The sequence below is a fragment of the Arabidopsis lyrata genome, assembly GCF_000004255.2.
Source record: "Arabidopsis lyrata subsp. lyrata unplaced genomic scaffold ARALYscaffold_5, whole genome shotgun sequence".
NCBI classification, from domain to species: Eukaryota; Viridiplantae; Streptophyta; class Magnoliopsida; order Brassicales; family Brassicaceae; genus Arabidopsis; species Arabidopsis lyrata.
This window is the reverse complement of record NW_003302551.1, coordinates 9,442,486-9,457,312: the sequence shown is the minus strand read 5'-3', so window position 1 is coordinate 9,457,312 and position 14,827 is coordinate 9,442,486. Positions and strand designations below refer to the sequence as shown.

Below are 14,827 nucleotides of genomic sequence, written 5' to 3'. Positions count from 1 at the left end.
TTGAAAGATAGGATTCATCGAGGCTTATAGTTCAGTTGAATATGTGCAATAAAGTTCATCTAGGAAGGAGCATTTTAAAATGTGCAGTAGATATCTTAAAGAGTCAAATTCCTAATTGCAAATCACACGGTGCTTTTAAAGACTAACCACAAAAGACGACATATAAACTTCTAGAAAACAACAACAATACAACATTTAGTGATAATAAAGCAAAGTCTCACCTATGCTTCAGATTTGATGATAGCACTTGCCATTTGCGCAGCTGCAGAAGAAGAAGCATTCTCGAGAAGCCATTCCCTCGCACAAATCAGAGCCTCCACTGTCTCGGGCCTCAGTGATGTCTTATACTCATCCATCTCCCTTGGCTCCATGTCAAAGACATAGTCAAAGGCTGCAGCTGAAACCGGGATCGAGAGGATGTCTCTAGCCATCTTTGACAATGTCGGGTACTTGAGTTTGTTCTGTTTCCACCAGTCAAGAACATCAAACTCCTGAACCCTGGGAAGCAGCGTTTCATCAAGGTACTGGTCAAGCTCTGATTTCAGATTCTGCCCCGTTGTCTCCATTATGTACGTATCAAAATCTGACAGTCCATCTGCTTTCCCACCTTCAGATGTCGGTTTAAGGGGCGACGGGAGCGCCATGTATTCGCTGAAGAGCTCATGGATCCCATCATCCACGGTCTTGATGTTCTTCCCAGCATCTTCTCCAAATATCTTGGAGAAACTGAACTCGACAAGCTTCATCTTGAACCGAGGATCCATCACCACCGCCATTGCCAAAACCAAGCTACAGTCTCTCCAGTACTTGTCAACCTTCTCTTTCATGGTTTTAGCAATACCTGCGACATAAGGATCCTCTCCAGCTATTGCCCGAGACAGATCTGACTGTGTCTTCCACACTTCATGGAAGAAGGTAACAGCAGATGGGTTTCCAGTAGATTGAAGAGTGGAGGCTGCTTCGAAAAGAGGCTTCAGGAATGTGCAAAGTGCCTCCACATGCCTCCAATCCTCTGCTGAAGGAGGTTTCTTGTAGTCAGGATCAGCAGTGTCTAAGCACGAGAACACTTCCTTTAATTCTGAAGCAGCCACAAGCATCTTATATGTTGTGTTCCATTGCGTCTGATCATCAAGAGAAAGTACCTTCTCGCTTGGAACTTGAAGCTGTTCCTTGAGCTCAATAAACCTCTCCTCATGGGACTCTGAGGTTTTCACGTGCTTCACACTGTCCCTGATGTTCTTGATCACATCTTTTCCTTTCTCCAGGACATCTTTAGCGAGGCTACTAAATGTTCGGGCAACACAATTCCCTATTACCAACTGACCATCCAGAATTCCAGGGTTCTTGATGCAGAGTTGAGGTCTGATGTTTTCAACTGCAGAGTTACTCGCCGGATGGTTGAAGGTGACAGAAAACAACTTTCCCTCAAGACCCCATTCAGAAACACAATTTGCAACCACAAGACTCAAGGCTTCGTCAGCTTCTGGATACGATTCCATCATAACATTGAGAAGCTTCTTTTGTATCTTCCAATCGCTGTCAATGAAGTGAGCAGTTATAAACACATACCCAAGAGTTAGCTTGGACGTCCAGAAGTCCAGCGTTAGACAGAAGCGTCCAGGAATCCCTTCTAAAGACTTCATGACATTCTGCTTTTCTGCAAGGTAAGTCGCCACACAGTCTCCTTGAACATTGTTAAAGCTCACAGCATCAAAGTGAGGCTGAATACTCTGCACGAACGAGATGAACCCTGGATGCTGAACCATGTGAAGAGGGTAGTCATGCATAATGATCATCTTAGCTATCTCTTGACGACACTTGTCCTGATTAAACGCAACAAAAGGACTAGGGGTCTGGGTTCGGTAACGCCTTCTCGGGGTGTCATTCTTGGGAGTGTAAGGAGTAGTCATCAGCTGGTTGTTATCATTGTCTTGTGTATGGATAAGTGCAGGACATGTCCCCTTAGCAATGTGACGCTTAAGATGGCTAGTACCAGCCACTTTGTTACCGTTGCTATAAGCAAAACTCTGGTTACATCCTTTGCAAAAAGCCCTTCTGCAATTCGGTTCCACCGCCTCGATTGTGAAATGTTCCCACACCATCGACTTCTTCTTGCGTCGCTTGATTGGTTGTGTTTCTGGTGACCTCGTTTCAGTATCATTGTACACCTCCAAAGCTGTTTCCATCTTCTTGCTACATACATATACATACAAAGGAAAACAAGAATCAGTATGTGATGGTTACCCAAAAAGCCCATAAGATAAATAATAATAGCGATTATGAAACTTCCGCATGATAATTGATGGGACTAAAAAAAGTCAAAAACAATCACATGGACTCAAGTACTAAATATTAGTTTAATCATTGGGCCTATTCGAAAAGGCCATGACCCACGGTAAATAATAAAATTGGTCGGGGTAATATCGGTATTTCACAGATTGAGTAGATCCAACAACTAAGAAAAGAAGAAAGAGAAAAAACAGATCTGGAGTTTTTAAAGGTCCTAAGAGTCGATCAAACATGGGCTGCAAATCAAAAACTAGAGCCCAGATTACAAAGTTTCAACACAACGAACCTGTATCAAAACAATACACAGAATTCTATAAAACAAAAAAGATCGGCCTTTTTTCTTTAAATCACACACACACACACAAACAACAATTCAAGTTTTTTCAAAACTGCTTTGCCTCCATGAGTCGAACCAAAATTTTTGAACTTGGCTCCTCAAAGACCTGAAGAACTTTCTCTACCCAGTAAAATTGGCGAATGAGTTGAATTATTTCAGAATTAGCAGATCTAAGCTGATAATTTCGTATAACAGATCCAAGCTAACAATTTCACAAAGTAAAGGAACCAAACGTATTTTCGCAGCGCAGATCAAAAGCTGACAATTTCACAAACAATCGAGGCAAAACTCAAAAATCCCCAATTAGATCCAATAAAAAAGGCGAAATTAAATCGTGAGTTAGGGTTTCGAGAACAATACCTGCGAGGGAGAAATTGAAGCTCTACGTCGTGAACTAGAGAAGACGAAAGGAAAATCTGCGGTCCGACACGGTCGTGACGGAGGGAATCTAGCCGATCTTCGGCGAGGAGAGAGAGAGAGAGATAAACAGAAAGAGAGAGATTTGGGCTTGAGAGGCTAATTGGACCTTTGGATGAAAAAGCAGAGAAGGTAAAGAGATAAGTTTGTTATTATCTTTTATCGAATAAGGATGCGTCTAAATAAGGGTTTAGGTCGAAATATTAGAGAGAATGATTGGGCCTTTATTTATTGGGCTTTTAAGGACGGCCCAGTTTTTGTATACAAAAATAAACCCTTTCGCTTGATGATGATGGCGCACGACCACAAGCGTCCTCTTTACACGTGTCCATGTGATATACATTTTGAGTACGCTTTAGTGATGTTTGGATTTTGACATATTTTACCAAAAACAATTTCAACTGATCATGGGCCGATTGGTATTTTTGGTAAGTACTATAACAGTAGCGTTTTTTTTTTTTAATTTTTATTTTCAATAATTTAAAACTTTCAGATCTATTAATTATTTGTACAAGTGTTTCTTTTAAATTTTCTAGACCTATAACTAAGACCCGTGTTCAAAAAATCGCTAGGCGCTAGTCGGACGGTGAGGATGCACCTAGCGCCTAGCAAAAAAATCGGAGATTATACGGAGATTATTCGGGGATTAGTTTTAGGGTTATTTAATGTTTTAAAAACATATTAATCCATTATAATTAAGAAATTTATATAATATTGTTTTTAAAATTGCATTAAACACATGAAAACAAAATTTTAATTTCAAATTTATGATTTTTATACAAATTACGAACATAAGTAGGACGTTTTGAATTTAAGATTAAAAAAAAAAAAAAAAAATTGGGCTAGGCGGCCGTCTAGGCGGTCTAGGCGGACGAAAAATCGGAGATCAGATTTTTCTCACCGATTTGGACAAAATCGCCGCAGTTCCCCTCCGATCAGCGCCTAGACGGCCGATTTTTAGAACAAGGACTAAGACTTTATATTTTTGAAATCTCGATAATACATGTTGCCTAATTAAAATTTCAGTTAAAAAAAGCTTTTCTCTTTCTTAACTCTCTCCAAATTTTGAGAGAGAGGTTTCTTCTTTTTGTCTTCCGATTACTAATCGGACAAGTTTTTTTTTTTTCTTTTCGATCTTATTTTGTTTTTCATCTCCGGCTTAGCCGGTGTTATGGTCAGATTGAAGTTTTCCAGACTTATCTTTGTATAAGATCTGGATTTTGTTTGTTCTCTCTTTCTACATGATTTCAAATTTAAATCACGTTTGCTATTTGAAAGATTATGTTTGCTTTACTGTCAGTTTGGCTCTTTCTTTTGAAGAAGTAATATCTTTGTCAACTTACTTCACCTTCTAGTATGAAGCGGACCTTTGGAGGTCTTAAGGTGAAGCTTTCTTTGAGGAGTTTTTGGAGTTGAGTTATAAAGATTCATTTGAGTCTATGGCTGGAAATTTCAAAACGGTAGCAGCAAAATCTTGCAGATCGGCAGCGGTGGAGCCTATAGAAAGAGTCAGCGATGATGGATCTGAAGTCCGGCGACGGCGTTGCGCTAGATCCAAGATGTGGCCGGTGACGATCGTGGCAAATCTCCTCCTTCTCACGTTTGGACACATGTCCACACGTGGCACTTTCACTCTTATCCTTATCATTAAAATTAGATAAAAATCTATCCTTCGCGGCGGGATATATTTTTACAATTTTGTTTCAATAGAAGTATGATTAAAAAAAATTAAAAGACTCTTAACTTTTGATATCTTACATTTGCTTATATTTTAGTAAATTTTACTTTATTATTTTATTTATGTATGTATACATTAATAAACATGTTATATATTATTTTTACAAATAAATGTACCGTATAACATATCTATATATTAATGTTTACAAAATAAATTGATATAAACTCACACATAATTTGTTTGTTGATATAAATTTACACATAATAGTTCCAATTCATATTATTTGTTAGTGACAAACTAAATTTGTTTTCTTATGAACTTCAATCTAAAGATCTTTTAACAAAAATCCAAAGATAACTTCTATTTTTTTTTTTAATTTCATTCATCAATTTAAATTATAGTGCTAAATAATACTGATTGTTTCATCTTTAATTATAGGATTTAATAAAAAAAATTATTTATTTCTAGTTTTGTAAATCTATATTTCACTCCATTTAAGTATGAGTGGTAGGTTTCATTCTAATGATTTTATTCTAACTAAATTTAATTTTCAAAAAACATTTAAACCTCAAATTTTAAATAAAATAACCATTATAATGATCTTTATATAATTATCTAATGGATCAGAAAAAAGCTAAATATAATGATACATATATTAATAATGAATTACAAAAATTTATTTGAGATAATAAAGAGGTAAGAAAAGATTAATTGATATATTTACTACAATAATTTGTTTATTAAATATTGCATAATTAAAAAACAAATACATTAATATGTTAGAAAATAATCACACATCTAAAGTGAAAAATGGAGATAGATCTTCTTAAAATTATTTTTCTTGTTGTGCGAATGATTAGAATTGATATTCTTAATTCTCCATACCAATAAACCTGAAAGTTTTGTTATAATCATCAAAACTTTTATTTTTCTTCTGAAAATTAAAGAAGAAATATTATAATCTAGTATGGTGTCAAAATTAAAACAAAACAACAGTGTTAGATATATATGGTACACTTTCTAAAATAAATTTAGAATCAAATTTTTACAATGATGTTTTCTTTGATATTAACCCATATAGCAACATAAAACATTAATAAGAAGAAAAAGGTGCTCTCGATGGGCGACTCTGAGGGCGATACCCCTCTTTATTCATACCGATTCGTTTTTCTCCGATGGAGAATTTTTCCGACCGATGAAGACCACCCGTTTTTCGATTTGGTTCTTAACGGCGGTTTCTGTCTGCCTTTAGTCAACGGCAGTTGTTTGTCTCCCCTCCTTTCGGGAGTTAACTGTAAACCAAAACCGGCATGGACCAAAAACTATAAAAACCATCAAGTTGTCTCTTTTCCTCATTCTATCCTTTCCAAAATCCTAATTCAAGTGCGAATCATGAGTGATTACTTAAGGAAATCCGTTCAAGATCTCGATCTGGGTATTGATGATGACCCAATTGCTCTCCCTGCAGATTTCGTCTCTCAAGCGGCCTCTGTAAACCGTTTTTCTCTGATTGTAACAACAGTCAATCCACGCAAACAGAACTTGCGAGCACTCATTGGACAAATGCCAAGAGTCTGGGGATTTGCTGATTCATGTGTTGGCCGAATCCTAGGTCATGGTCAAGTACAATTCAAGTTTCAGACGGAAGAATCGATGAATTTGGTTCTCAGGCGTGGTCCTTGGTCCTTTAATGACTGGATGTTATCCATCCATCGCTGGTATCCGAACATTACCGAGGAAGAAATGAAAATCATTCCATTCTGGGTCCAGATTCAAGGTATTCCTCTTCTCTATCTGACGAACGCTATGGCTCGTGCTGTTGGGAATAAATTAGGTAGAGTCTCTGCTGTGGATTTTTGATGAGAATGTGAGTCAAGTGGGATTTGTGAGGGTTAGACTAGACTGGAATTTAGATGATCCATTACGGTTTCAGAGAAACATCCAATTCAATAGGGATGAGAACACTATCATCAAATTCCGCTTTGAGAGGCTGAGGAACTTCTGTACCAATTGTGGTTCATTGAAACATGATGCAAAGGAATGTTCTCTGGTCTTTGAAGATGCTGACCCTGCAGATTTTGATGATCAGAATAATGGGGACTTTCAGAACAACGCAAATGAGGATCATCAGAATCACCAAGATGGAGACAATGCAATGGCTGAAGATAGAGATGATTCGCTCCCCAGTATTGATCCTGCCACTTTGATTCCTGGCATACAGAGACAAGCAGCGGCAAATTTCAACATCACCTTCTCTCCTTCAGACTCTATTTCATCAAACAGCTTTAGTGTTTTTGAAGACACAGAGTTAACTGCTGAAAGGCTTAGGTACCTTCATGCTAAGCTTACACGTGAGACACTTATGAATGAAAGAAAGGATGATCTCCTTGATGAAGTTTCTGACAATGCAGAGAATGAATTTGTGTTTACCAAAAGGAAACGGGTCAGTTTTGAAACCAGATACAACCAAGCTGAAGCGGCGGAAGAATCGGCGTTTCTGAGCCACCTCCGCAAAAAAAGAAAAGAAGACTGAAGCGACTGCTTTGTTTTCGCTAACTCAAGGACTTTCCGGAGGCGCGGGGGGCCCGGTACCCCCATATGTTCCCCCATGAAAGTAACATCCTGGAACTGCCAAGGATTAGGAGCACCACTAACACAATCTCGCTTAATCCGTTTATGTAAATTATCTAGGTGTGATGTTTTATTTCTTATTGAAACACTTAATAAGTGTGACGTTGTCCGTAATCTAGCGTGTGTATTAGGATTTACTAATGTAATAACTCAGCCCCCACAAGGTCGAAGTGGTGGCTTGGCCTTGATGTGGAAGGATAATGTACGTTTGTCCGAAAACTTTAAGGACGAACGTCTTATCGATGTACATATATCTATTAATAATATAAGTTTCTATTTGTCTTGCGTGTATGGTCATCCTTCTCAAAGTGAACGCCATTATCTTTGGGATCACCTTAAACATATTTCACTTACACGTAATGACTCATGGATTTTGATCGGCGACTTCAACGAGATCCTCTCCAATTCGGAGAAGATAGGCGGACCACCAAGGGAAGAATGGACCTTCCGAGATTTCAAAAACATGGTCTCCACTTGTGATCTAGTTGATATAAGATCAAGGGGTGATAAATTTTCATGGGTAGGTGAACGTCACACTCACACAGTGAAATGCTGCTTAGATAGAGCATTTATAAATACAGAGGCTGCAGTTTCCTTCCCTTTTGCAGAACTTGAATTTCTAGATTTCACAGGCTCTGACCATAAACCTCTTCTACTCTCCATGGAAAACACTGGCACTACAAGGAAAAAGTCTTTCTTCTTCGATAAAAGGTTGGTCGACATCCCACACTTTAAAAGGTGCGTTAAAGAAGGCTGGGAAAATGGAAAAACAAGACATGGATATCAGATCATGGACCAAGTTAGGACCTGCAGACAACACTTGGCACGTTTAAAACATAGCTCTAACCTGAATGCGGATTCTCGCATTCAACATTTACAATCGCAACTGAACTTAGCAATGTCAAGTGTTTCAAGAACAGAGAGAAGAGAAATTCCCCACATTCAACGAAGCCTCGCAAAAGTGTACAATGATGAGGAAAAATACTGGCACCAAAAAAGTCGCAACAGTTGGATGATAGAAGGTGATAGGAACACAGGTTTCTTTCACGCGTGTACAAAGACAAGGTTTGCCAAAAACAGAATCTACACAATTAAGGATGACCAAGAAGTTGTCTACAATGGTGACAATGATATAGGACTACATGCTCAACGTTTCTACTCTGAAATTTTTGCTAGCAATGGACGATCCGTTTCGCCTATAGATTTTGCGGACTTCAAGCCCACAGTAACCCAATCCATGAATTCTGATCTATGTCGGGAGTTTAGCGATGACAAAATATATAATACCGTGTGTTTAATAGGTGATGACAAGGCTCCCGGGCCTGACGGACTCACTGCAAGATTCTACAAAACATGTTGGGACATTGTAGGAGCTGACGTGATTTTAGAGGTCAAAAATTATTTTAGGACTGCAACTATGAAACCATTAGTTAATCATACAAACATTTGTATGATTCCTAAGATAACTAATCCGGAAACCCTCTCAGATTATAGACCAATCGCGTTATGTAATGTCCTATATAAGATCATTTCTAAATGCCTTGTAGCGCGCCTTAAAACCCATCTAGATGCCATAGTTTATGATGCGCAAGCAGCCTTTATCCCGGGAAGACTTGTGAATGATAATGTGATGATCGCTCATGAGATCATGCATTCTCTAAAAGCAAGAAAAAGAGTTTCACAATCTTATATGGCGGTAAAAACTGACGTAAGTAAAGCTTACGATCGAGTTGAATGGGAATTTTTGGAAACAACGTTGCGAATGTTTGGATTCTGTGAGCAATGGATTAGTTGGATAATGGGGACTGTTACTTCAGTTCAATACTCAGTCCTTATTAACGGCTCTCCACGTGGTTTGATCAAACCTGAACGAGGAATCCGACAAGGAGATCCACTCTCACCCTACTTATTCATCTTATGTGCCGATATGCCATCTTATCAAGTCTAGAATCCACGACGGTGACATTTGGGGAATACGTATTGGCATGGGGGTTCCAAGTGTTACTCATCTACAATTTGCAGACGATTCTCTTTTTTTCTGTCAAGCTAACGTACGAAATTGCCAAGCTTTGAAGGATGTGTTTGATATCTATGAATTTTATTCTGGCCAAAAAATTAATATGAGTAAATCAATGATCACTTTTGGAACTAAAGTGTATGGCAGTACACAAAATCGATTAAAGAACGTTTTGGGGATCCAAAATCATGGAGGTGGCGGCTGATAATAAGATTTCCTCTATCTAACAAGTATCAATCCCTAATACACATGCCATTGTAGTATATCAGGTTTCTCAATCCAATCTCAGTGTGACTGCAAGCATTCAAGATATGAAATAGAAAGCAGATAAGTCAAGCCAATTATGAAACGGTTTTGTGTGTTTCTATTGATCCTAAGCAACCAATTTAACATGCAAATACAGAATTTAAAAGCATAAAAAGAGAACTAAACAGCAAGTAAACAAGAGCAAGAAGTAAACTAAAGACCAGAAACTATCATGCATAAGCTTTGGAAAAGAAACTAGCAACCTAACAATGCAGAGAAACGATCTAGGCCTAACAGGTCGAGCTAAGCAACAGAGACTAACAAAAACAAGATTTAAACAATCAATAGAGATAAAGGGTCTTGAGGAATGGGGTAATCGATTATGGCAGTCTCCTTAGTCTACCTAGGTGGTTAACAAACTCAATTAAGCTATCCCTATACAATAGATTCGAATACAAATCAATCCACTCTCGTGACAGAGATTCTCAAGCTAAATCACTTTCATACTCAATTCTCATTGAAGAAATATAACCTAGCAGGCATTAAGATTTAACCTAATAGAGTCAATAAGCATTCTAAACATCCAATCTCTTGGGCTAGAGTATGCAAATCTCTGGAAAAGTTTGTTCAGACATTTCATTAAACACCTTTTGGGTGTGGAAATGTCTGAGATCAATTTCCAATTTATCAGAGAAGAAATAGCATTAAGATCTACTAAACGAGAAGGGAAATCAAGCAATTCTACACTTAACCACCTAAATATACTAAGGATTCCACACCTAATCTAACCCATCCTCAAGAACCCTATAATCCACTACTCAAGAACACTGAAGAACATCATGCATAAAAACCCAGAAAACGTTTCAAACCCAAAAATCATTGAAAAGCAAGTATGTTATAGATAAGAGACAGATCTACAACTTTGATGAAGAAAAGAAATGCAAAAACTCAAAGGATCAACAGGAAAAACGATTACAAAAACTAGGGTTTATGAGAGAACAGCGGAATATCTGCTGGGTAAAAGGAATATCCGCTGGACAATAGCATGTACCCATATTTATAGGAAATACTAGGTTGCCCTAATTGGCTACAGGACAAAATAGAGAGTCGGTGGAGGCTAACTCGACGTGACGTCGAGCCTGCGTGGTCGAGTCCGTGTCCAGACTGCTTCCTGACGTCCTACTCGACGTGTCGTCGAGTCCATGTGGTCGAGGGGGAGTGATTCTTCAAAGGGTGCTCCTTGATGGTGTCCTACTCGACCTCAAGTCGAGTTGGTGTGGTCGAGTCCAACCCTTGGTGGTTTCTGAGCGCTTGCTCGACCTCCTGTCGAGTCCAACCAGTTTTCTGCATATGTCTCCATTAAAACCACCATAATTCTTGCATCAAAGCTCTGATTTGCTTGAAATTACCTCCGTTGGAAAGGTAACTCAATTTCCTATAACTTGTATGAAAAGCTCTGAAGCTAAATCGCAATGCAAGACGTCCATCTGAGTCGATCTTTGAGGGACTTCAGACTGGCTCTGAATCATCAATTCTCTTCTTTGCATCCATTAAGTCCCAAATAAGCTCCAAATACCTAAAACACATCCAATATGCAATATGCTATGCCATGCAATGCAAATCGTACTAAGTGATGAAAATGATATGAAAAGGACTATGGATGCAATGAAAAAGAGATGAAACTTAGCTAAATGTACGAGAAAAGTGTGCTTAAAAGCGGTAAAATACAGAGACATCAACTCCCCCAAACTTAGCTCTTGCTTGCCCTCAAGCAAACAAATAGAACTAAGCTGGAGAAGAGGTTTGAAAGTGGAGACTCAGAACCAAAACATGCATATAGAGTAAGTGAATTCAATGTCCAGGTTGCTAATTCTAGAGTGCAAGGATGACTGATCTCTACTTAAAAACATTAGCCATCTCCTTCACATCTCAACCTAACCTCGGCCTTAATCAATTCAAGCATTCAAATCAGCACATTCCCTTTAACATTGATTAAGCAGGAACCGTGAATCATATTATGCATTGGATAAGAACGCATTTGGCTTAAGGGTAAAGGTTTAGAGACAAAGATGGTCCCTTAAAGATCTGGTTTAAATCGCAACAGGAGATCTCTCAAGAATAATTGAGCTTTAATAGAATGCTAAAGGTGAGTATCAAGTTATGCATACAAGGATAGAACCCCATCTACCCAGAATGTAATCAATATCAACCCAAATGGAGGTCCTATTTCTAATCCCAGAATCATGAACTTAACTCTACCCTTTTGCACTCAAAGCATTTACAGACTTTTACTCACACCATTCCTTTCTTTTCTTTGCTTTTCTATCCTAGGAGAAGCTTTTTTACTTTGCTCTGTCTAGCGGATTAGGATTCTTTAACAACTAGGGTTCCCTTTTCTTTCTTCTTATAAACGCAAGGCTTTTGCCCATTCTCTTTAAGCTATTTACAGAACCCTTTTCTTTACTTTTGCACACCCAAATCCTTTACTAGACTTTTCTTACTTTAGCTACTTCTCCTAAGAACTCTTTTCCCTTTTCTTTTCTTTCAATGATGAACACAACATTTTCTTTCTTTTAAACACAACCCAAACCCAGAATTAAGCACCCACCTAGTCCTATCTGGTCCAGATAACGTGAACAAGAACTACATGAGATACTATCCTTGTCGTTACAGACCTAACACTTTCTACCAAGCTCAATCGGAATAAGGCCTCACATTCACACACAAATGATACATGGCTTGAAAGAAGGTTAAGGCTAAGGGTGGGGAATAACTGCTCCAAAGATGGGAGTCAGATACTTGGACTAGCAAGAGTGATCAAAAGGTAAAAGAAAGTCCAAGTATTTTAAGGTATCCATGAGTTCATACACTACAGGAAATGTGGGTATTAATAGCGGCCGATAAACGCTATTATTCATCTACCATAGCGTTTCCTTAAGCGCTCTGACATCGCCCGTTATAGAAAGTCGGACACTTTAGATAGCGGACTTTGCGAATGCTATAGTTAATTAAACTATGATAGCGTTTATGACGTAACTATTATTAATATTTATAATAAGGTGTAATAATCGTTATGATTTTGTTTCGCCCTGGGCGTTCGGTTATCTCGGGTTAATCGGATCGGTTTATTCGGTTTATTGGTTTATTCTGTTTTACAAAATTCTGCCGAATTGTTCGGTTCGGGTATGTTCGGTACTCACTTTTTTCGGCTCGGTTATAGGTTTTAAAATCAATTCCGAAATAAACCGAATTTTTTTTTATCTCGGTTATTTCGAACCGAATTAGACCAAAAATAAAAAATGGATTACAAATATATAATACAAAACCCATTAATAAGCCTAACTAACAATTTTACAAACAAAAAGCCCAGAGCCCATTAACAAATTAGGGTTTTCAGTTTACACAAGTGGTTACAGTGACAAAATAACGGCACGGCGACGGTCGTTCGATCTTCCCGTCGGATGAAGCTTCCTACTCGCCGCCACAATGAGATCTGCTCACGTTCGATGAAGCTTGTTACTTGCCAGCTACAAAGAGAACAGTCCTCAACCGGATCTGTCGCCTACCATCTTCATCTTCAACTAAAATAAGAAAAGCAAAATAAAAGAATTATAAATCGATTCTCTTAGATTATCAAACCAAAAAACAATTGTTAGATTCAGTTGAACAAATAAACAATTTTCTTTCAATTTTTGTTTATAAGAACCCATGGAAATTATAAGTACCTTCGACAGACCATTCTTCTTCTTCGTCTTCTTCTTTGGTTCTCTCAGATTCGAGTCGGAGATGGCAATGAATTTCGTTAATCCTGCCAAAGGCAAATCTAAGACACCGGATTTAACCCTAAAAGCCTAACCGACGCAACCGGAGAATTGTTCTCGTTGTCACCACCCTCAGATGCGAGATCTGCCGCTAGATATCCATCACGGAGATGACCGGACATGTAAAACCCAAATACACAATTGAAATCCGCCTTGAGCCACCGTACTCTAACAGCTCGGAATCAATAAAAGTAGCAACCGTGATCCACATGTGAAGAAACTGTAAGCAAACGTTTGGTTTTCTCATAAGAATGTAAGAGTTGAAGACTTGAAGGATACGAAGAAAAGAAGAAAAAGGAGAAGTTTTAACCAAAAAGAAAAAAAGCCTTTGTTGGGCGATAAACGGATGAGATTTTCTTAAACATGCAGCCGCCAAAGCCTTTGAAAGGCTGAGATCTCGCCACATCAGCAGTCCGAGTGAAACATTATGATTGGCTTATTTTGTTTATAGGCATAAAAATGTGTTTTTACTATTTATATAATTTTTAAAAAATTATATATTGACTAATTAATATGTTTATGAGTTATTTACATGATTATATAATTTTTTTCGCAATTTAAAAAAACTATTTTGCAACGTTTTTAGAAATTTGAAGGTAACACATATGATTGCCTTAGAATACATGTACACTAATCTTCTTATTGTGTAAATCATATTGTTGAAACACATTAGTGATGTTATAATTAATAAAATGATAGAATTCATTTATGTTATAATAGTATACTTTATATCATTAATATTAGCTACTATTTAAAACACTAAACCCTAAACCCTAAACCCTAAACCCTAAACCCTAAACTATTTTAAAAAATGAAATTTATTTATGTTATTATTTGTTATAATTAATATTATTACTATTTCAAACAAATATAATCAAAAAACCTAAACCATACATTTCATACCCTAAACCCTATACCCTAAACCCTAAACTCTATTCCCTAAACTCTTTAAAATTATAACTTTGTTATTATTTTTGTAATTATTAATATTATAATTAAATATTTATGTCTTTTTGAGATATTTGGTTATATTTATTTATATTTCTTTTTTTTTTTAACTTGAAATCTAAAGTACCTTCCTTAAAATAATTAATTCAATTTTTCCAATTAAAATGTTTTAAGTATGTGTTTTTGTGTTTAATATATTTTTGCCAAGGAGTTCAGAAACTAACTGCTACAGAAAATACAACAAATATAGAATTTGTATTCACATGTCCCCTTCAGCTCTTTCTCTTTGGCTGCATTGTTGTTTCTACGCTAATATATAAAAAAAGAGATTCAAAAATACAACTTTAAGCATATATAGAGAGAGAGTGAGAGAAACGGTTCCGATCCGGATCAAATTGATATTAAAAAAGCCTAAAATTGAGGTTTTTCAGATATTCAAAGAT

General features: G+C 37.3%; 1 protein-coding gene and 1 long non-coding RNA gene across 2 annotated transcripts; both read right to left on the bottom strand.

Annotated features, from left to right (window-relative positions):
* Positions 1–42: 42 nt before the first annotated feature.
* Positions 43–3,465, bottom strand: LOC9311644 (zinc finger BED domain-containing protein DAYSLEEPER). Its single transcript, XM_002875530.2, has 2 exons — positions 2,987–3,465; positions 43–2,193 (listed from the first exon to the last, which is right to left on the bottom strand). Exon 2 carries the CDS (start codon positions 2,184–2,186, stop codon positions 222–224), a length of 1,965 nt encoding a protein of 654 aa, XP_002875576.1. The 5' UTR covers positions 2,187–2,193; positions 2,987–3,465; the 3' UTR covers positions 43–221.
* Positions 3,466–12,848: 9,383 nt separating this feature from the next.
* LOC110228678 lies at positions 12,849–13,832 on the bottom strand. The gene is made up of 2 exons (XR_002332148.1): positions 13,341–13,832; positions 12,849–13,196 (listed from the first exon to the last, which is right to left on the bottom strand). It is a non-coding gene; the product is annotated as an uncharacterized LOC110228678 (long non-coding RNA).
* Between the last annotated feature and the right edge of the window lie 995 nt (positions 13,833–14,827).

Bases quoted from the DNA above. Each gene is read 5' to 3' on its own strand.
- LOC9311644 (XM_002875530.2), bottom strand. From the start codon at position 2,186: ATGGAAACAGCTTTGGAGGTGTACAATGATACTGAAACGAGGTCACCA.